The sequence below is a fragment of the Anser cygnoides genome, unplaced genomic scaffold (genome assembly GCF_040182565.1).
Source record: "Anser cygnoides isolate HZ-2024a breed goose unplaced genomic scaffold, Taihu_goose_T2T_genome scaffold_55_1, whole genome shotgun sequence".
Classification (NCBI taxonomy): domain Eukaryota; kingdom Metazoa; phylum Chordata; class Aves; order Anseriformes; family Anatidae; genus Anser; species Anser cygnoides.
Window position 1 is genome coordinate 610,738 of NW_027103077.1, and position 21,439 is coordinate 632,176.

Here is a 21,439-nt window from a genome sequence, read left to right on the forward strand (position 1 = left end):
CCTGTATTAACGTAAAGGAGGGAGTTTTGTGTTCATGAAGACACGTTGGATCTTCCTGTCCCTTATAGACTACGCATTGCTGAAATCACTTCAGAAAAAGACACTGCAGAAAAATTAAATACCAAAACAGTTGTGCTGAATCTGTTTCTTCATCTTGGTATCCGTTTTGTACGTTGTTACAGGGTGTTGTGGTTTAACCAGGCAAGCAGCAAAGCACTACACAGCTGTTTGCTCCCGCACCCTCCCCCCCCGCCCCAGTGGGACAGGGGAGATAATCGTGAAGAAAAAAAAGGAAAAGCTAATGAGTTGAAATAAAGACAATTTAATATGAGAGAAAAGGAAGAGAAATAATAATAGTAATAACGATGATAATAAAAATAATAATAGTAGAAAGTACAAAGCAAGTGATGCACAATGCAATTGCTCACCACCTGCCAACCAACGCCCAGGCAGATCCCAAGCAGTGCCTCTTCCCCTGCCCAGACAGCCCCCAAGGTTTATTGTTCAGCATGGAGTCATAAAGTATGTGATATCCTTTTGGCTACTGTCCTCCATCTCCAAGGCAGCTATGCCAAAAGCCCACCAGTACCCTTTTGGGTACTTGAAGTTGAGGTTGTTTTACTTGGGTGGGCAGCCGAGATCCACCTCAGCCGCTCTCTCACTCCCCCTCCTCAAAGAGAAAGGGGCAGAAAACATGATGCAAAGGGCTCAGGGGTTGAGATAAGGACACGGAGGTCACTCAGCAATTACTGTGACAGGCAAAACAGACTCAGGGTAGGGAGATAGTAAGATTTATTTCCTATTACTAACAAACTAGAAAGAAGTGAGAAACAAAGGAAAGAAACCAAAAACGCCTTCCCCCCATCCACCCTATTCCACCTCCTCCCCCCAAGCAGTGCAGGGGAACGGGGGAACGGGGGTTGTAGTCAGTCTATAGCACTTCGTCTCCACCGCTCCTTCTCGGTCACTCTCTTCCCCTGCTCCAATGTGGGTCCCTCCCACGGGATGCAGTCATTCCCAAAATGATCCTGCGTGCACTTCTCACAGGCAGCAGCTCTTCAACAACTGCTCCAAATATGGGTCTGTACCACGGGGACCATCCCTCAGGAGCAAACTGCTCCAACCTGGGTCCTCCACGGGCAGCATCTCCTGCCAGGTCACCTGCTCCATGGGCTACAGGTCTGGCCTGGAACCTGCTCCAGCGGGGGTCCTCCAAAGGTTGCAGCCTCCTTCAGTGCAGGTCCACCTGCTCCACCGTGGTCTCCTCCACGGGCTGCAGCGTGGAAACCTGCTCCACTGTGGTACACCGTGGGCTGCAGGGGGGCAACCTGCTCCACCATGGTCCTCACCACAGGCCGCAGGGGAACTTCTGCTCCAGTGCCTGTAGCACCTCCTGCCCTCCTTCTTCACTGACCTTGGTGCCTGCAGGGCTGCCTCTCCTCTCTCTCTCCCAGCTGCTGTTCCCCAGCAGGTTTTTTTTCCCTTTCTTAAATATGCTTTCACAGAGGCGCAAACAACGTCACTTATTGGCTCGGCTCTGGTCAGCGGCGGGACCCTTACCTAACATGGGGCAGTGTCTGGATCCTTCTCACAGAAGCCACCCCTATGGCCCCCTGCTACCAAAACCTTGCCACGTAAACCCAATACAGAAGTAACCCCTCCTGAGTAAGTCTATGCCAAGGATGTACAGAGCCTCCAGGCCAGTCACAGTGGAGTGCTTCTGCCACTCCTTCCCAGTTAGACTCACTTCAGCCTCCAATACATTTAACTGTTGGGATCCCCCTGTCACTCCAGAAATACAGATGGGTTCTGCCTCTTTATGCTTGATGGCATTAGGGTACGCTGCGCACCGGTGTCTACTTATACATATACTTCTGTGGGTCCGATGTGCCAGGCCATCGAATCCACACAGTCCAATAAACCCGATTGTCCCTCTCCTCCCCCTGGCTGGAGACAGGGCCCCTCTAGGCCTTGTCAAAGTATTCATTACTCTGGAGGACTGCCAGCAATTTTCCCAGAAGACCCCCCCCCTTTTGTGACTGTTTTTCCTTGCAACTCCCATACCCGTGCCTCTAGGGTCGAGGTAGATTTTCCATCCCATTTCCTCATGTCCTCTCCATGGTCACATAGGTAAAACCACAATGTGGCAGGTGGTGTGTACCCTCTGTATCCCCTTTCTTGAGCAGAGGGATGCTTACAGCTGATAGCTGAGATATTGGTTCGTACAGGTTGGGAGGAAGATATATTCTCTTTAAGTTGGTGGACCTCTTGTGAAAGTTTTTCCACAGCCCAGATGCAAGCCCATAGGGAAGAAGAGAGACATTCTTTGTGCTACCAAAGTTGTCTAGCCAATTCATCCGCTGTGCATCCCTCTCGGTTTCTCCAGGTCATTACTGCCAATGAGCTGGCATACGATGATGGTGTGCTAAGTACAAATTTCATCGCGTGCACTTGACTTCATCTGGATCTTTGGATAACTGGTCATTGTCTAGGTCATCATAAATCACCTCCAGCACACCTAATTCCTTTAGGTACTGGATACCTCTGTCCATGGTGTTCCACTTTTTGGGATGACATGCAACATCTTCCTTGAAGAGATACCTTTCCTTCACGACTGACAGGAGATGCCTCCAGAGGGTGAAAACTTGTACTCCTTTTCCAATTGCTTTGTCAATGCCCCCTTCCCTAGCGAGGGATCCCAGCTGCCTGGCTTCCCTCCCATCTAATTCCAGACTATTGGCTCCACTGTCCCAGCACCAGAGCAGACAGGTGACAAGGTGCTCATCTGGACAGTGGCTGAAATCTTTTCGCATATCACAGAATCACAGAATCACAGAATTGTAAGGGTTGGAAGGGACATCCAGAGATCATCGGGTCCAATCCCCCTGCCAAAGCAGGTTCCCTAGAGCAGGTTGCCCAGGTAGGTGTCCAGATGGGCCTTGAATATCTCCAGAGAAGGAGACTCCACAACCTCCCTGGGCAGACTGTTCCAGCGCTCCGTCACCCTCACCGTGAAGAAGTTCTTTCCCATGTTGGTCCGGAACTTCCTGTGATCCATTTTGTAGCAATTGCCCCTTGTCCTGTCCCCACAAACCACTGAAAAGACATTGGCCAAATCCCTCTGTCTCCCACACCTCAGGTATTTATAAACAATAAGATCCCCTCTCAGTCTTTTTTTCTCCAGGCTGAACAGACCCAGGTCTCTCAGCCTTTCCTCATAGGGGAGATGCTCCAGGCCCCGTATCATCTTTGTGGCTCTCCGCTGGACTCTTTCAGGAGATCCCTCACTTTTTTTGTACCGGGGAGCCCAGAACTGGACACAGTACTCCAGGTGAGGCCTGATCAGGGCAGAGTAGAGGGGGAGTATCACCTCCCTTGACCTGCTGGCCACACTCCTTTTAACGCACGCCAGGATCCCATTGGCCTTCTTGGCCATGAGGGCACACTGATGGCTCATGGTCAACCTGTCGTCCACCAGGACCCCCAGGTCCTTCTCCGCAGAGCTCCTCTCCAGCAGGTCGTCCCCCAGCCTGTACTGATGCATGCGGTTGTTCCTTCCCAGGTGCAGGACTCTACACTTGCTCTTGTTAAACCTCATCTGGTGTATTCCTGCTGAGCTCTCCAGCCTGTCCAGGTCTTGCTGAAGGGCAGCACAGCCTTCTGGCATGTCAGCCACTCCTCCAGCTTTGTATCATCAGCGTACTTGCTGAGGGTGGACACTATTCCCTCATCAAGGTCGTCGATGAAGATGTTGAACAAGACCGGACCCAGCACCGACCCCTGGGGAACACTGCTAATCACAGGTCTCCACCCAGACTCTGCGCCGCCGGTCACCACCCTCTGAGCTCGGCCAGTCAGCCAGTTCTCAACCCACCTTACTGTCCTCTCATCTATCCCACACATTCTCAGCTAAATCCTATGCTTTCTCAGCTATCTTGTAGCTCATGCTGGGATAGGCCTTGGGTAGTTATTGATGCTCTTATGATATCTTCCTCTGTCCTCCTGTTCCCATGATCGTCCAGTTTGAGAATAGCCTGCCTTATTGTCTTCTTCCTCCTTTCTTGTCTGAGTAGGAGCTCCTTTCCTTTCCAAATTGCCTGACTTTCGCATCCATTGTTTTGTCTTGCATATAGGGGCAACTGATAATGCCACAGGTTTCTTCTTTGTCCCATCCATGGGGCCTGTCACAGGGAATGGCGTGGCTGCAGGGCCCGTTAGATGAATTGGAGTGGCTGGAGGGCCTGTTGCAGGAGCTGGAGTGTCTGCAGGAAATTGACACGGGGGTTGGGAGTGCCTCCAGGGCCTATCACAGGAGTAAGAGTAGCTGCAGGGCCTGTTGCAGGGGTTGTAGTGGCGTTGATTGTGGCTTGGTAAACATAGGCCAAGTCCCAGCACACTTCAGAGATTTGTGTCTCTTTGGAATTGACAGGGTGATGACACACCTTTTTCAAGCATACTGCCAGTTTTTCAGGATTCTGCACTTGTTCAGGGGTGAATTTCCAAAGCACTGGAGGTGCCCACTGCCCTAACTGCCTGTCCATATCCTCCCACACTCCCTGCCACTCATAACTATCCTGCCTCAAAACAGATCTCTGGATGACATTCTCAAGCAGTTGTTTAACCTTAAACAAAACCTGAAACTCATTCAAGAGACATAACAATAACGACATGCTGGTTTAAACATCCCAAGGACATTCAAAGTTTTGAAGATCTATCATAAATAGCTTGGAGGAGAAGGAGGAGGTGAAGGAGAAAGGGAGAGTGACAAAGCAGGGAGAAGTGTGTCCTGTTGTCCCCCCATAGATTGGCTCCCCAAGGAGAAAAGGCAGAGTGCAATTATTAATGGTTTACGAGAGATGGTTCGCAAAGTACAGAAGTGATGGCAATGCTGAGTGCAACTACCAGATTAGTCTCATGACCAGCAATTTTATCATATCATAAGCCAATGTTACACAGTACAGCAAAATAATAACCTTAAACCATCCCCCAGAAATGATAAACAGCATGACAGGGAACACATACAGTAAGTAATGTGCTATACAACTCTATTCAGAAAACAGACACAGCAGACCTGAGATCAAAAAAATCAACATTGTGATCAGCAACGAGTAAACTGATCTGATGCTTATATCAATTTTGTTTTAACATACTCTGCTCAGAGCTGTCATTATCTCAACTCTTTGAGCCCTACCTTGGGCGCCAAAAGGACTGTTGTGGTTTAACTCGGCAGGTAGCTAAGCACCATACAGCCAACTAGCCAGGGGGATGTGGGAGAGAATCGGGAGGAAAGTAAAAGTAAAAGCTCGGGCGTTGAGATAAAAACATTTTAATAGGACAGAACAGGAAGAGATAATAATAATAGAGTGCTCCCTCAGGAAGTTTGCAGACCACGTTGGGGGGAAAATGTTGATCTGCCAGTATAAAGGCCCTGCAGAGGGACCTGGACAGGTTGGATCGATGGGCAGAGGCCAATGGGATGAGGTTCAAAATGGCTAAGTGTTGGGTCCTGCACTTTGGTCACAACAACCCCATGGAATGCTACAGGCTTAGGGAAGACTGGCTGGAAAGCTGTGCAGAGGAAAAGGATCTGGGGGTGTTGGTCGATGCTTGCCTGAACATGCCCAAGTGGTCAAGAAGGCCAATAGCATCCTGGCTTGTATCAGGAATAGTGTAGCCAGCAGGACCATGGAGGTGATTGTCCCCCTGTACTCTGCTCTGGTGAGGCCACACCTCGAATGCTGTGTTCAGCTTTGGGCCCCTCACTACAGGAAGGACATTGAAGCCCTGGAGCATGTCCAGAGAAGGGCTACAAAGCTGGTGAAGGGTCTGGAACACAAGTCCTATGAGGAGCGGCTGAGGGAACTGGGGTTGTTTAGTCTGGAGGAGAGGAGGCTCGGGAAACCTTATTGCTCTCTACTACTACCTGAAAGGAAGTTGTGGGGAGCTGGGGGTCGACCTCTTCTCACAGATAACCAGCGATAGGACCAGAGGAAATGGCCTCAATTTGCACCAGGGGAGGTTTAGGTTGGAAATTAGGAGAATTTCTTCTCAGAAAGAGTGGTCAGGCATTGGAATGGGTTGCCCAGGGAGGTGGTGGAGTCACCGTCCCTGGGGGTGTTTAAGGAAAGGTTGGATGTGGCACTTAGGGACATGGTTTAGTGAGTAATATCGGTGGTAGGTGGACGATTGGACCAGATGATCTTGGAGGTCTTTTCCAACCTTAATTATTCTATAATTCCATGATTCTATAATGATTATAATAATAATAATAATAGAAAAAGCAAGTGATGCACATTGCAGTTGCTCACAACCTGCTGACCGATGCCTAGCCCATCCCTGAGTAGTGGTCCCCGCCCACCCCAGCCAGCCACCCCATATTAATTGCTCAGCATGACATCACATGGTATGGAATATCCCTTTGGCCAGTTTGGGTCAGCTGTCCTGGGTCTGTCCCCTCCCAGCTTCTTGTGCACCCTCAGCCTCCTCGCTGGTTGGGCAGTATGAAAAAGCTGAAAAGTCCTTGACTTAGTGTAAGCACTGCTCTGCAACAACTAAAACATCAGTGTGTTATCAACCTTATTCTCATCCTGAATCCCAAACACAGCACCCTACCAGCTACTAGGAGGAAAATTAACTCTATGCTAGCCCAAACCAAGATACAGAGTAAATGCCTATCACTGTAAAGTTGTATTGTGTTTTTTGTATTTTTTTTCTAGGAATATAATATCATTTTCATAGTACAGTTAGTTCTTAGGTGCTGAGCACCACTGTGTGTACAGTATCACAGTATCACAGTATCACAGATTTCTAGGTTGGAAGAGACCTCAAGATCATCGAGTCCAACCTTCGACCTAACACTAAGTACTCCACTAAACCATATCGCTAAGCTCTACATCTAAACGTCTTTTAAAGACCTCCAGGGATGGTGACTCCACCACCTCCCTGGGCAGCCCGTTCCAATGCTTAATAACCCTTTCGGTAAAGAAGTACTTCCTAACATCCAACCTAAAACTCCCCTGTCGCAACTTTTGCCCATTCCCCCTCGTCCTGTCACCAGGCACGTAGGAGAACAGACCAACCCCCACCTCTCTACAGCCTCCTTTAAGGTAACTGTAGAGAGCGATAAGGTCGCCCCTGAGCCTCCTCTTCTCCAGGCTGAACAAGCCCAGCTCCCTCAGCCGCTCCTCGTAAGACTTGTTCTCCAGACCCCTCACCAGCTTGGTCGCCCTTCTCTGGACTCGCTCAAGCACGTCCATGTCCTTCCTGTAGCGAGGGGCCCAAAACTGAAGACAGTACTCAAGGTGCGGCCTCACCAGAGCCGAGTACAGGGGCACAATCACTTCCCTAGACCTGCTGGCCACACTGCTTCTTATACAGGCCAGGATGCTGTTGGCCTTCTTGGCCACCTGGGCACACTGCTGGCTCATATTCAGCCGACTATCAACCAATACTCCCAGGTCCTTCTCGGCCAGGCAGCTTTCCAGCCACTCATCTCCCAGCCTGTAGCTCTGCTTGGGGTTGTTGCGCCCCAGGTGCAGGACCCGGCACTTGGCCTTGTTGAACTTCATACAGTTGACCTCAGCCCATCGCTCCAGCCTATCCAGATCCTCCTGCAGAGCCTTCCTGCCCTCGAGCAGATCGACACACGCACTTAGCTTGGTGTCATCTGCAAACTTACTGAGGGTGCACTGGACTCCCTCATCCAGGTCATCGATAAAGATATTAAAGAGGGCCGGCCCCAGTACCGAGCCCTGGGGGACTCCACTAGTGACCGGCCTCCAACCAGATTTGACTCCATTCACCACAACTCTCTGGGCCCGGCTATCCAGCCAGTTTCTAACCCAGCGAAGCGTACGCCAGTCCAAGCCCCGAGCAGCCAGTTTCTTGAGGAGAATGCTGTGGGAAACGGTGTCAAAAGCCTTACTGAGGTCAAGGTAAACCACATCCACAGCCTTTCCCTCATCCACCAAGCGCGTCACTTGGTCATAGAAGGAGATCAGGTTCGTCAAGCAGGACCTGCCTTTCATAAACCCATGCTGACTGGGCCTGATCGCCTGCTTGCCTTGCAAGTGCCGCGTGATGACCCTCAAGATAATCTGCTCCATGAGCTTTCCTGGCACTGAGGTCAAACTGACAGGTAACAGGTAACTACAGTGTAAGACAGTGGGCAGGATAGGATTTAAATTTTTGTAGCTGTAGTGGTTTTATATTTTAAAATCATAGAATCATTTAGGTTGGAAAAGACCTCTAAGATCATCTACTCCAGACTCTAAAAGGAGCAGTTTAATTGAATATTGAATATCGACCAAATTTTATTTACTGCACTAACTAAATTTTGGAATTACTCTTCTGAAAACACTGCTATTGTATTCTCCTGCAGATTAGTAGCACTGTTTTTTTCCAGGTCTGTTAGTGATCTTTATCTCTATTTGCAGAAAGTTTAAATAAGTTGATGCTTTTATTTGTGTTTTAATTTAAACATAATTTATTAGGTTTTTAAACTATAAAAGAAGAATGCTTAAGAAAGAGTTGCCATTTTAACTGTGTTTATGAGATCATTTTTTCTTAATTTGATGCTGTATTTTGCTACTGCAGAGTAAAGGAATTTGGAATTAGTCCTTCGGACATTCCCTTCTCACAGGGTAGTGGCAGTCGCTCTGATCTCTCTCCTTCCTATGAGTATGACGACTTTTCTCCTTCAGTCACCAGGTCTACTTTATTCTATACATTAAATATTCATTTTGAAGTTTTTATTTTAGCTATGTATTTTTACAGACCAACCTTTCACATTATTCCCCTTGTCTTGAATCACGCACTTTTTTTTTTATTTATTTTGCTTGGCAGGTGATGGTTCTGCATGATCTGCAGTCACCTTCCCAGTACTTTTTTCATCCTCCTTAAACATCTACCCTTTGTATCCAGGCTTGCTATTTTCCTTCATACATTTAAAAAATAAAATAAATAAAATAAAATAAAATAAAATAAAATAAAATAAAATAAAATAAAATGGTGATGTCACCTTTGTATATTTAGTGAACCAAATCTGACAAGTCTGTTTAAGATATTTTTGCCTTTGAAATTATTTTAGTTTAAGGTTATATTCATTATTATTTTTTTAAAACACAGTTGGGTGCACAGAAAAAAGAAAGATGGTCAAGTTTTGGGTGTTGAATGAACTTTTCTATCATATATTATTTACTGTTAAGGAGTTCATATTGAGGAGATTTTTGTTCTCAGCATTTTAATGAGTAGTAAGAGTTAATTTTAAAAATTACTTTTGTTAGAAAATGGACTTCAATCCATATTTAGTTGAAACTGAATGGTCCATGGTTTTTACAAGTTGGACTGACGTCTTTTTGGCAAATTAAATTTGTGAAGGTAGCATCATCATCCATGTTAAATGAATTAAATTATATATAAACCCATAGAGCTTTATTTTTGGTGGTGGCTACTTTGCACAGGAAGTTATTAATTTGAAAATGAAATATTTTCTGATTGTAGGGTGAAGGAGCTGACAGTTGAGCCTAGTGCTACAGGGGATATCCGTCCCATTATACACCACACTCCCAATCAGATCGATGACTTGGACACGCAATGGAGCATGGGAATCTCTCCTCAGAGAGATGATCTCAAACTGTTATGTGAACAAAATGTGAGTAGTTTACAGCATTATATGTAAAGAGATGACAATAAATACCATGGTAGAAGAAAAAAAGATTAATGTGTATTTATAGCCTGTTAGCAGTATAATTAAGTAAATACAACACGCATCTTCACCATCTCACTTTATAATTCATTCCCATATAGAATTTAAAAAGAAAAAGGTTTCTTGAAGGGTGAGAGGAGAATATTTTATTTTTCTTTATCTTTCTCACTGATTAGGATTTTTAATGTCTAGAAAGTGTCTGTTCTAGGCGCTGATGGTTTTTAGAATGCATATTTTCCACTATAGCTTCATCTTGCGTTAGGCAGTTAGAAATATCCTGGGAAATTTGTATGTTTTGTTTAAAACACTTGTGGTTTTGAGCATTATTTTCCATGCATCCAGCACCCATTTCAAGTGAGTTTGCCTTTCTCTGCATTTAGGAATCTGGCTGCCCATCATTCCTCTTACAGACATCCTGATTTTCATGGAGTGAAACCCCAGTGCCCTGTTTGGGAGAGAACCACACCACGTTCCCAAAATGTCTCCCTGGACTGAACGAGTAGGGAGCTGGGGCTGAAAGGCATCTTCCAAAGGACATTTTCTCATTGTTAATTATCAGCAATTGTCCTGGTTCCTTAAATGTTCGATAGGGATTAAAACTCAGTTTGTGAAAATGCCAATGAAAGATAGAAAAGAAAAATCTATACTATCCTAATATATTTTTCTCAAGATTCTATTCCTTCTCAAATACTTCTTTGTGGTCTTTGCTGTATTTCTCTCATTTTAGTAATGGGCTCTAGAACATGCTATGTGATTCCGAGTTTCCCACTGGACAGACATATTCTTTCATATCACACTTTTTCATTGTTCATGTGGAATTCAATTAAGCTTTACAATGTATATTTAAAAAGATTTCAAAGGCATGGTATAAGGAACCATACTGTCTTGCTAAAAAATGAATTGCAAACTACCTAGTGCTTTCCCCTTTGATTGTTGATTATTGTCTACAGAAGTCCTGTTTGCCCGAGTTTGTAAATCTATGCTGTGCATTCTTCTAACGTATTAATCACTATGTATTTTTTAGATTTTTCACTTTAGGTTTATTTATTTTTTTCCAAAGTATGACTTTAATTTTGATTTCCTGAAATGTATTGAATGTGTTCTCTTTTCTGAAAATTATTGTCTGTCTTTTGTAGCATGCATAACAAAGGCCCTGACAGAAAACCTAGTTTTCTGTAGGTGTTAAAACCTACTAAAAATTACCGTTATTCCCTTGTTACTTTGTCTTCCCACGATTTTAACTTGTTCTTCTAATGTGGAATATTCTGTTTTCCAGTATTCACAAGGATGAGTGGCTGGAAATATTTAATGAATATGAACTAAATTTAACTATGTTAACATTTTTATTTTTATTGTCCTCTCCCTTCATTTCTGAAGGTTTTCATGTCAGAAGTATAAAATTCTATTTTTGACAAGCTCTGCTTTATGCATATTTCTTTTCATGCTCTGTGATAGGATGGAACATATTCAGTATATTTCCTGTAGCCACAGTTCTTTCCAGACTAACAAGCTTTTATTGTTTTTAGGAAGAGGAAGTTTCTCCACAATTGTTTACTTTTCATGAAGCTGTGTCACAAATGGTAGAAATGGAAGAACAAGTAGTAGAAGACCACAGGGATGTCTTCCAGGTAAAGGACGGAGCTCTGCTTTGTTTTATCCTAATACAGGAATTCAGATTTTCCCAAGTAAAGCACATATCCTGCATATGATGCAGGATATCATCTGGTCATTCCTCTGCAGTTAGGGTTTTCTAAATTATTTTATTACACTAACCCCATTGTAGCAAACAAATAGGGACAGATGTTTAGCTCTCATAACCACTAATCTTCGTCCCCAGGATGAAAGAGAAGCATGTTTTTCTATCATCCAAGAAATCTAGTAAAATTGTCTTTTTTTTTTTTTCTCACAAGCATTCCTAAATAGACTGTTCACTCTAAGAAAAGTTGCTATTTTCTTTTTACTTTCTTTTTACTACTGAGATATTTTCTGTTTTAGTCCTTTTCCAGCGTTAGCGACTGTGTTTTTTCTAGCTGCAGTAAGTTCATTCAGATTGGTCTTGAACTTTTCATTTCTATGATTCATTCTATGATTCTATGATTTCGTTGTCTAATCTATGCCAATATTCCTATTTCAAAGCTGGAAATTAATAGTAATGTCTCTATCAGAACCATTTCTGTTGACAGTTTGGTCATCTCCCTCTGAGATCCAGAAGAGACAGATATTTTTCTAACTGCCTGTTTGCTTCCTTTTTACAGATACATAAAGGTTTTCACTCTAGTCAGGGTCTTTGGAAGGAATACTGCCAATAGTGCAATGCTGGTCAGTGCCACGGATCCTTTTACATTCACAAAACAAATTGTAATAATAAGTATGAATTACTAGTTTTCAGAAGGAAATGTGAGTTGCTTCTGTTCATAACCTAAGAGTCTTTAGGCAGGCCATCCATTTGGCATGTCTACTGCGAGAGAATAGCAGAACATTAAACCTGTAGGGAATACACAGATCTCCTAATGTAGGCATCAAACTTAATGGAACATTGATGTGTATTCATGTAATACAGTAAGATACTAAATAAAACATTTTACAACAGATGTAGAGATTTAGTTATGAAACACTAGTCCCGAAGACACAGAAGTGTGAAAGTCTTATGCCATAGCTGTGTCCTAATGCTTGGGACATCTGGAAAGACAAGTTGCATTAGTTTAAGATGTTATTGCCTCTGTGTGTCCATCTGGCCTTCTGCTGGAGATTACTGCTGCTCACAGCAGTCACTAGAAGGAAATGTGTTTGAGCCTCAGCTCCCTTAGTTCACAGCATGGCTTGTTAGTTTATGCCATGGGTGGAGGTGGGATGCACCAATACAAAATCTACAAGCTGTACCAGGCAGAAGTTGTTTTCTGTCAGCTTTCTTCTGGAAGCTGTTGATTCTGGGATATGAAATATCCTATCCTGACAAAAATGCCTAAAATACACCAATGGAATGAAGTGTGCTCTGGACATGTCTGTCTTCCTGTGATTCTTGAATGTATAAGTTTACATTAGATGAGATGAATCCTGTCCCAATGTGAGCTCCATCTGTGTGAAAAAGCATACATGGGGTTTGGATGATGCTTTCGCTATTACTTGGGCTACTGAGCGCAGAGGGGAAGAGCTAATTTTAGTATTTCAGGCCCTGCATGCCTAGAACTGTCAGCTGCTTTCTCTTTTAAAACCAAAGCATTTCAAATGAGATCAGTTCTCCTGATCTTAGCTTTGCATGGTTCTGTAAGCTTTAAGCTCTTGGTTGCATTCTTTGCTGCGAGACTATTTTTTTAAATTCCTCTTTTTTTGGTAATATTTGGAATGCAAAGGTGCCCAAGAGCTGGTTTAACCAACCTTTACAATACTCTTGTCTATGTGAGGAGTTAGCACATGCAATAGAGAGCTTAAAATAGCTCTTCTTCTTCTCTCAAAACTGGTTTTGAGTATGGACAGAATTATCTTTGCTCCATGATTGTAATAACAACACCGTGATTGTAGTCAGTGGAAACCATCCTGTACTTAAAACTGAAGCCTGACTTTAGAACCACATAATGTTATGTTTGCTGATATGGCTGTTATAATTAAGAAACTATGTAGAAAACACACAACTTTGCTGAAATGGGAATAAGGATTCATTTTAGGATTGAAATCTGTTATAATGAGGTGACTAGACAGTATAGAAATGTGGTCATCTTGAGAAAAGGAGTAATTCAGCTTTTTGTCTTGAAACTAGTACCTTTGCTAATGTATTTCATAGAATCATAGAATGGTTTGGGTTTGTGGTAGTTTTACCCTACTGGGCAGCCAAACTCCACCACAACTGCTCTCTCATTCCTCCTCAGAAGAAGAGGGGGGGTGGGAGAAGAAAGTATGCTGGAAAGAAAAAAAAAGGCTCACAGGTTAAGGTAATGATAATTTAATTAAAGGGAAAAGGAAAAGGGAAAAAAAAACAAGCAAAGGCTGCGTGGAAGCACAGAGGGAAGAAAAAAATGTATTTTCTACTTCCCATCAATGAGTGATATTTGTCTACGTCCCAGGAAGCAGGGCCTCAACATGCGTAGCAGTTGTTTGGGAGCAATTGCTCTGCTCAGCAATAGAAAAAACATTGGTGCGATACCAGTGCTGTTTTAGCTACAAGTGCAGAGCACAACACTATATGGGTCGCTACAGGGACAGTTAACTCCATCCCAGCCAGACCCAGCACAACCTCCACCCCTTATTCCATAACATTTGTGTCACGCTCAGGTTCCACATACTTTAGTATATTGGTATTCTTATCACCACTGTTCCCTGTCCTTTAACAGATATATATAGGTACTTCTTTCCATTCTGTAGGCCTCTCCCAAAATGTCCATAAGAACTGTTGATGATTTAGGCTTCATCTGCCAAAGTGATCACACAGGACAGTCAGAGTAGGATTTCTGGACGCCAATGCCAGCTTAGCTCAAGTCGTTGCTGCACTTGCCCAGTTCCTTGCGAAGCTGACCTGTTGTTGGTTCTGCAGTGTCTTCCTACAACACAGGAAGAGGAGGAGGTACCATTCCTGATATCGTCCACAAACTGACTTCCAGAGGAGGAAAAAGAGAGAGTGTAGTTGTTAATATTCTCCAAGAGATAGTTCTCAAAGGACAGAGATGACAGTAATGCAGGGCCCGAATACCAGATTAGGCTCAAGGCCAGTGCTTTACAGAACAGCAAACTGAAAAAAACAGACACAGGCTTTAACAAACTCTCCAATCTGCCTATAGCAGATTGGAGAAGAAGTAGAAGGGAGAGTAGAAGGGAGTAGAAGGGAGAACATGGCAGATCACATAAAACAGGATGACATAGAAAAATATTAACAGCAATTCAGACAGCATTGTGACTAGCAACTGTAAACTAAATTCTAATTGCAAGTTCCCGTTAAAGCACTCTGATCAAATCTATTGTTATCTCAACCCTTCAAGCCCCATGTTGGGCACCACAAACAACTGTGGTGGTTTTACCCAGCTGGGCAGCTGAGCTCCACCACAACTGCTCTCTCACTCCCCCTCCTCAAAGGGAAAGGGGGAGAAAATACAATGGAAAGTGCTCAAGGGTTGAGATAAGGACAGGGAGATCACTCAACAGTTATTGTCACGGGTAAAACAGACTCAGAGTAGGGAAATTAATATAATTTATTACCTATTACTAACAACCTAGGGCAATGAGAAACTCCAAAAAACTAAAAATACCTTCCCCCCCCCCACCCTCTTCCACCTCCTCCCTCCGAGTGCCACAGGGGAACAGGGAGTGGGGGTTGCGGTTACTCTGTAACGCTTTGTCTCCGCTGCTCCTTCATGGTCACTCTCTTCCCCTTCTCCAAGGTGGAGCCCCTCCCACAGGCTACAGTCCCTGCCGAACTGATCCTACATGGGCTTCCCATAGGCAGCAGCTCTTCAAGAACTGCTCCAATATGGGTCTATACCATGGGGTCTATCCGTCAGGAGCAAACTGCTCCAACATGGGTCCCCCATGGTTGGCAGCTCCTGCCAGATCACCTGCTCCTGCATGGGCTCCTTTCCACAGGTCAAGCCCGAAGTCTGTTCAGGCAGGGGTTCTCCACAGGCCGCAGCCTTCTTCAGGTCAGATCCACCTGCTCCACCATGGGCTCCTCCACAGGCTGCAGGGCGGAGATCTACTCCTCTGTGGTACACCATGGGCTGCAGGGGGACAACCTGCTCCACCATGGTCCTCTTCACAGGCCGCAGGGGAACTTCAGCTCTGGCGCCTGAAGCACCTCCTCCCCCTCCTTCTTCACTGACCTTGGTGTCTGCAGGGCTGTTTCTCACTCCTCTCTCTGTCCCAGCTGCTTTTGTGCAGCAGTTTTTTTCCCCCCTTTCTTAAATATGTGCTCACAGACACAACCACCATTGCTTATTGGCTTGACTCCGGCCAGTGGCAGGTCCCTTTTGGAGCCAGCTGAAACTGGCCCTTATCTAACATGGGGCAGCTTCTGGACTCTTCTCACAGAGGTCACCCCTGCAGCACCTCTGCTACCAAAATATTGCCATATAAACCCAGTACACCCACCTTTTATTGCTGAGTGTGATATCATATGGTATGGAATATCCCTTTGGTTGGTTTAGGTCAGCTGCCCTGGTGATGTCCCCTCCCCCTCTTCTTGCCCACCCCCAGCCTGCTGGCTTTTCGAGGGGGGGGGATTGGAGGGAGTCTTGATGCTGTGCCAGTATTGCTCAGCAATAGACACAACACTGGAGTGATACCAGTGCTGTTCTAGCTACGAGTGCAGAGCACAGCACTGTATGGGCTGCTGCAGGGAAAGTTAACTCCATCCCAACCAGTCCCAGTACAGGGTTTGAAGGGATCTCAAAGACCTTATAATTCCAACCCCCCTGCCAAGGCCAGGGACACCATCCACTAGACCAGGTTGCTCAAAGCCCCATCCAACCTGGCCTTAAACACTGCCAGGGCTGAGGCATCCACAACTTCTCTGGGCAACCTGTTCCAGTGCCTCACCACCATCAAAGAATTTCTTCTTATTTACTTGTTTTTGTTTTTTGTTTGTTTGTTTTTAATTTTTATCTAGGAATCTATTAGATGGCTGGAAGATGAAAAAGCCCTTCTTGAGATGACAGAAGAAGTAGACTATGATGTGGATTCTTATGCTACACAACTTGAAGCAATTCTAGAGCAGAAAATTGATATTCTGACCGAACTTAGAGGTAGATTGCTTTTAATCAATTTTATGTGCGTTATTAGCAGTTCGTAGAGCGTGCTTATATTTTGGGATTTTTTTTTCCTCTTATGCTGTTCTTTAATGCCCTGTTGAAGTAATGCTTATTCTGCTGCCAAGAGCAAGTTCACATCTGTATTCTGTTCATCCTAGTTTAAAAGACTCCAGGAAGTAGGAACTTGTTCCTCCAACTTTCCTTTTCTTTTCCTTTGTTCCAAAATGATAAAGAGAGGGAAAAGAAAAGCCAAAAGAACTGTACAGAAAAAAAAAATAAGGTAATGCAATGAGGAAAAATTAGCTGCAACTCCCACCTCCTGCTCTGTTGCACTCTGTGGTGTAGCAGGGAGTCTGCTGTCATTTTTTTTTTAATTTGTGCTTTAAGAGTTGCATCAAGCTCTGAGTAGCTTGTTTGTTAGTCTACTTTTTTCTTCAGCAGCCTTTCTGTCTGAATTTTACCAGCCTCTCTTTGTTAAAAAAAAAAAATGCAGTTAATTAGTGCCTGTTCCACTTGTCATCTAAAATCATCTTGTCAGCTTGATACCTCATGGAGATTTATTTTTCATTTTAGATTCTGTATCTCTTTGCACTCCAGCAGGCATGTTACACTGGTGAAAATTCAAGGATTTTTTTGTTGTTGTTTTTGTGGTTTTTGTTGTTTTTTTTTTCTTTTTCTTTTGTTTTTTGGATCCACATTAGAAAATTCCTTAGAAGATAAAATCTTAGATTTTTCTCAGTCTGAGTATCTACTGTAGGTTATAAGAATGCATTAAGCAAATCAGATGTGACCTGCTCAGCAAAGAATTGGTTGTATGTTCCTTTGCTTCTTACAAACTAAATGATGGCTTCCTCTTCAGGAAGAGACAATTTGAGACACCAGCAGCGAGAAAACACAGTTTAGGTGATTCTCTGTTCTTCTAAAGCTTATTAGATACCTCTTTTGAAACAAGACACTGGAGGTAAAGGTTATCTAAGAGATCCTTGTGTCTTTACAGGCAGGATGATGCTTGTATAGCTTTACAGAAGGGAAGTCAAAGATTCTCCCAGTAACTTCTGTGTTCTGCTGGTGGCACATAATGGTCACTGCATATTTCATTTTTTTTCCCCTTTCACTTTGGAACTAATTTCTTCACGCTGTCATTATGTTTTCCTTCATCTTCTTGGACCTATCACAGGAGAGTGGGGGGAAGAGGCATAGAAATATGAAGGAATGCCATGCTTCCTTTCTCAGGTTTCTCCCTCTCTCCTGATAGTTATGATTAATTTTTTTAAATGATGTGTTTATCCATTTACAGTGAAAAACTTCAAAAATATAATCACAAATGCATTCATAGGAAAATCATAGAATCATAGAATTACCTGAGTTGGAAGGGACCCACAAGGATCACTGAGTCCCAACTCCTGGCTCCAGAAAGGACTGCCCAAAAATCAAACCGTATGTCTGACAGTGTTGTGTAACGCTTCTTGAACTCCAGCAGGCTTGGTGCCATGACCACTTCCCTTGGGAGCCTGTTCCAGTGCCCAACCACCCTCTTAGTAAAGAACCCTTTCCTAATATCCAACCTCTACCTCCCCTGTCACAGCTTCATGCCATCCCCTCGGAGCCTATTGCTGGTCACCAGAGAGAAGAGATCAGCGCCTGCCTCTCTCTTCCCCTCATGAGGAAGCTGTAGGCTGCCATGAGGTCTCCCCTCAGTCTCCTCTTCTTTAGGCTGAACAATCCAAGTGACTTCAGCCACTCCTCATACATCTTCCCCTGTAGACCCTTCACCATCTTCATAGCCCTCCTTTGGACTCTAATAGTTTTATGTTTTTCTTGTATTGTGGCACCCAAAACTGCACACAGGACTCAAGGTGAGGCTGCACCAGTGTAGTGCAGATAGGGGAGCACAAAATAGGGGAGAATGTTGCTGATCATACACTAAGATACAATTTTGTCTGCTTTTAAGAATGATTCGGAAGCTGCTGGGAAGGAAAAGGAAGTATGCTGTGTGTATCTTCCTGTACTCTGTAAGTTAGAAGCAGAATTTAAGCACAAACAGGTTACATACTTGGAGTGCAATTGTGTAGTTTCCAAATCTATCCTGCCTAGAGACGGGTAGCATCTAAGAAGGGACTAAGTTGCTAAAAAGCTTGTTTGTATGGTGAGTACTGAATTTAAGCTTATCTTAATCCTCTTGGAGTTTCTTGTAGCTTCAACTGTTTTTGTGGAGGAATTTTCTTTGTTGTGCATTAGGGCAGGGTTGTGGAGTTCAGGGCTTAGTTTCAAGATCTTTGTTGGGTACAAGCACATCAGTACTCATTCTCTCTTTTTCATTAAAGATAAAGTGAAATCTTTCCGAGCAGCTCTACAGGAGGAGGAACAGGCCAGTAAACAGATCAACCCGAAAAGACCACGTGCCCTTTGAAATGGGCCTTTGCTGCTAAAGGAATCCACAAACCCTTACTGCTGTAGCACACATTTGTTACAAAACCCAGTGGCTGTAAGAACTCAACTACTTGAAAGTGTGAAAACATTAGAAATGTCTGTGGAAATGTCCTGTTTCTTATTCACCTGAATTACATTTTTGGTTTTGTGTGAAATGCTCCTATGATGTCTACAAAATGCTTCTAGACCAGACGGTACAACCATGCAGGGTTCAGATCCATGAAGCACTTTGTTTAAAATATTTCATTTATTCAAATTGTGAATTTTATGTTTGGAAAATTTGCCAAGTTTTTAATAATGAAGTAGAACTGTGGCCATTAAAAAGTCACAATATTTCCTTTTAACTGTGTTCAGTTTTGTTACAAAGACCAGCTATGCAGTTCTAAATTGTGTTTGCGTGCATGCACACCTCACTCATGGTTGTATATAGTTTCTCTTCTACAGGCAGCTGTGCTTACCTCTTCCCATTCTGTGCCTTGATGAAGGCTACTTAACCCTAAACATCCTCTTTCTGAAGCACAGACTCAATAAACAACATTCCTTAGTCAATATTAATTACTTTTAGTCTGTGTACATTTTTAATGTGTTTTGAGACTTTTTTTTTTGGTAGCTAGATCATTCATTTCACAGGATGTGCCACATCATTTGAACAGGAACTGCAAGAGCTGTTAGAGTGGACAAACAGCTGGACTTTCCATCCTCCTTGTAAAAAATCTGGAATCTAGATTTATTTGAATACCATAAAGAATAGTTATGCAATTCAAACATTTTTCTCAAGGAAAAAAAGAATCAAAAAAACAAAAATATAAATTAGTCGATGTATAAAAAAAGTAATGTTTAAGTACTGAGGAGAGTTGTAACAGGATAATGCTGGTATGTAGTATGTGGTATGGGATGATAATGCTGTCAGAAAAAAGGTACAATCTGAGCTCTGTATATGGATAGGATAACTGTCAAAGTTCAAGGATCCAGCTAAAGAAATATATATTGGCTTTTCACCTACTGTTAAAATTTGGGTTTTGATCCATGACAGACTTACATGTACATTAACTGTAGTTTGCAGGCAGTTTGAGTCGCTCTATTGCTTTAAATAAATAAAAAAAAAGTAGTTAATACCTATATTTCCCTTTATATACAGTGCCAACAGCTGAAAAGAGGGGTGAAATTGCATCATTTGAGGATTTGCATATCTCTACCTAGTGCTAGTTGAAATCTCTCAAGTATCAAGTACCTGAATTCTCACAAAGAATGCGTATCAGCACTTTTTAGTTGGTGTCACTCAAGTTACTTTTGCAAATCAGTATCCAAAAGATTGACCTTTCACGTAAGAACTTCTTGTCAAATGAAGAGTTATAGACCTCTCTAGGAGTTTTCCCTGTTTCCAGGAGTCTTCCTATCGGCAGACTTTCACTTGGAACTGTTTAAACATTACTTGTGGAATACAAACCTTGTTCATTTGAGCCAGGCTGGGAGGAAAATAAAGGGAATGCAATGAAAAACAAGATAAATGAGCCAGGAATTCTCATAGTGTTTAATGTTTGCACCTCCTATAAGAAGGTAGGCTATAAGAAGTTCTTGTTGCATCATGGTTAAAAATTAAAAAAACAATCCTCCTGTGTGTAAACATGAAAAGTGAAACAACAATGTAGATTTTACATAATGTGTTAAATAAATTAAGCTATTAACTGAGTTACAGATGAGAATTTACTTCTATGAAAGGTCTGTTCTGCTTTGGGAAGGGGTACACTTTGTAAACACATGCAAGTTATTGCACTACTAAAAAGGCCTCTGATTTCAGAATGAGTATTTACTTCTGGAAATGACCATTCTGTGCAAATTTGTAAGGTAGGAAGATGTTCCCTAGATCCCTGTCCTGACTTTTGTTTTGCAGCAGATCTCAAAGAAACATCATGGCTTGTCAGGTACCAGATGGAAGTCAAAATTATGTCTAGAGGCTGTTAAGAGACTACCTTTGTGATAGAGCCTGCTGTAAAGATTAGATTGACACTGAGACTGAAGCAGTGAGAATTAAGATAGATAAACAATTGATATGGCTGGTTACAGCACTTGAATTCCTGTAACCCATTGCTCTGATGGGCTGACATTATTTGGATAGTACTCCGAGAAGTATATACTGTTTTGTGCGCTGTACAACAAAAACATTTATGAAGAGCATGATGCAAAGCTCCTACATTTGTTCCTTCTGTCTTGGTCTGTGCGTATTGCTGTGGCTACTTAACCATCACTCAAATTGTTTTGATAGGCAGTGAAGCAGTACTAGAGTTGTTAAATTCCTCTTTCAGGATGCCTGCAAATTCAAGTACATGTTTCTGAATCATTGACTTTTAACATATTGACATTGGACTTGTATAAAATTAAGTTGAATTTTGGAAAAGGATTCGGTAATGTTTCTTCTCTACTTATTGTGGTCTTATGGAAAAAGAGATGCCACCCATGAGACAGATGACTTACGTTTGTTAATACAGAGTTATGCCTTTACCTCCGCATGATGCTACAAAAAGTTAATAATTACTGTTTTCATGAATCATAAGACAAATCAAAGTAGATTTTT

At 43.1% G+C, this 21,439-nt stretch overlaps 1 protein-coding gene across 4 annotated transcripts in view; it reads left to right on the forward strand.

Moving 5' to 3' along the window:
- LOC136789558 (kinesin-like protein KIF2A) overlaps positions 1-20,556 on the forward strand; it is a 155,931-nt gene extending 135,375 nt beyond the window's left edge. For 2 of the 4 annotated variants that reach the window (XM_066989604.1, XM_066989606.1), the window contains 5 exons: positions 8,596-8,709; positions 9,502-9,652; positions 11,233-11,334; positions 16,296-16,431; positions 18,762-20,556. In XM_066989604.1, the coding sequence (XP_066845705.1) occupies positions 8,596-8,709; positions 9,502-9,652; positions 11,233-11,334; positions 16,296-16,431; positions 18,762-18,847 (589 nt within the window). In that variant the 3' untranslated portion in view covers positions 18,848-20,556. Of the gene's footprint in view, positions 1-8,595; positions 8,710-9,501; positions 9,653-10,086; positions 10,206-11,232; positions 11,335-16,295; positions 16,432-18,761 lie in introns of those variants that run through there. The other 2 variants (XR_010828247.1, XM_066989605.1) reach the window with 2 other exon arrangements.
- Positions 20,557-21,439: the final 883 nt, after the last annotated feature.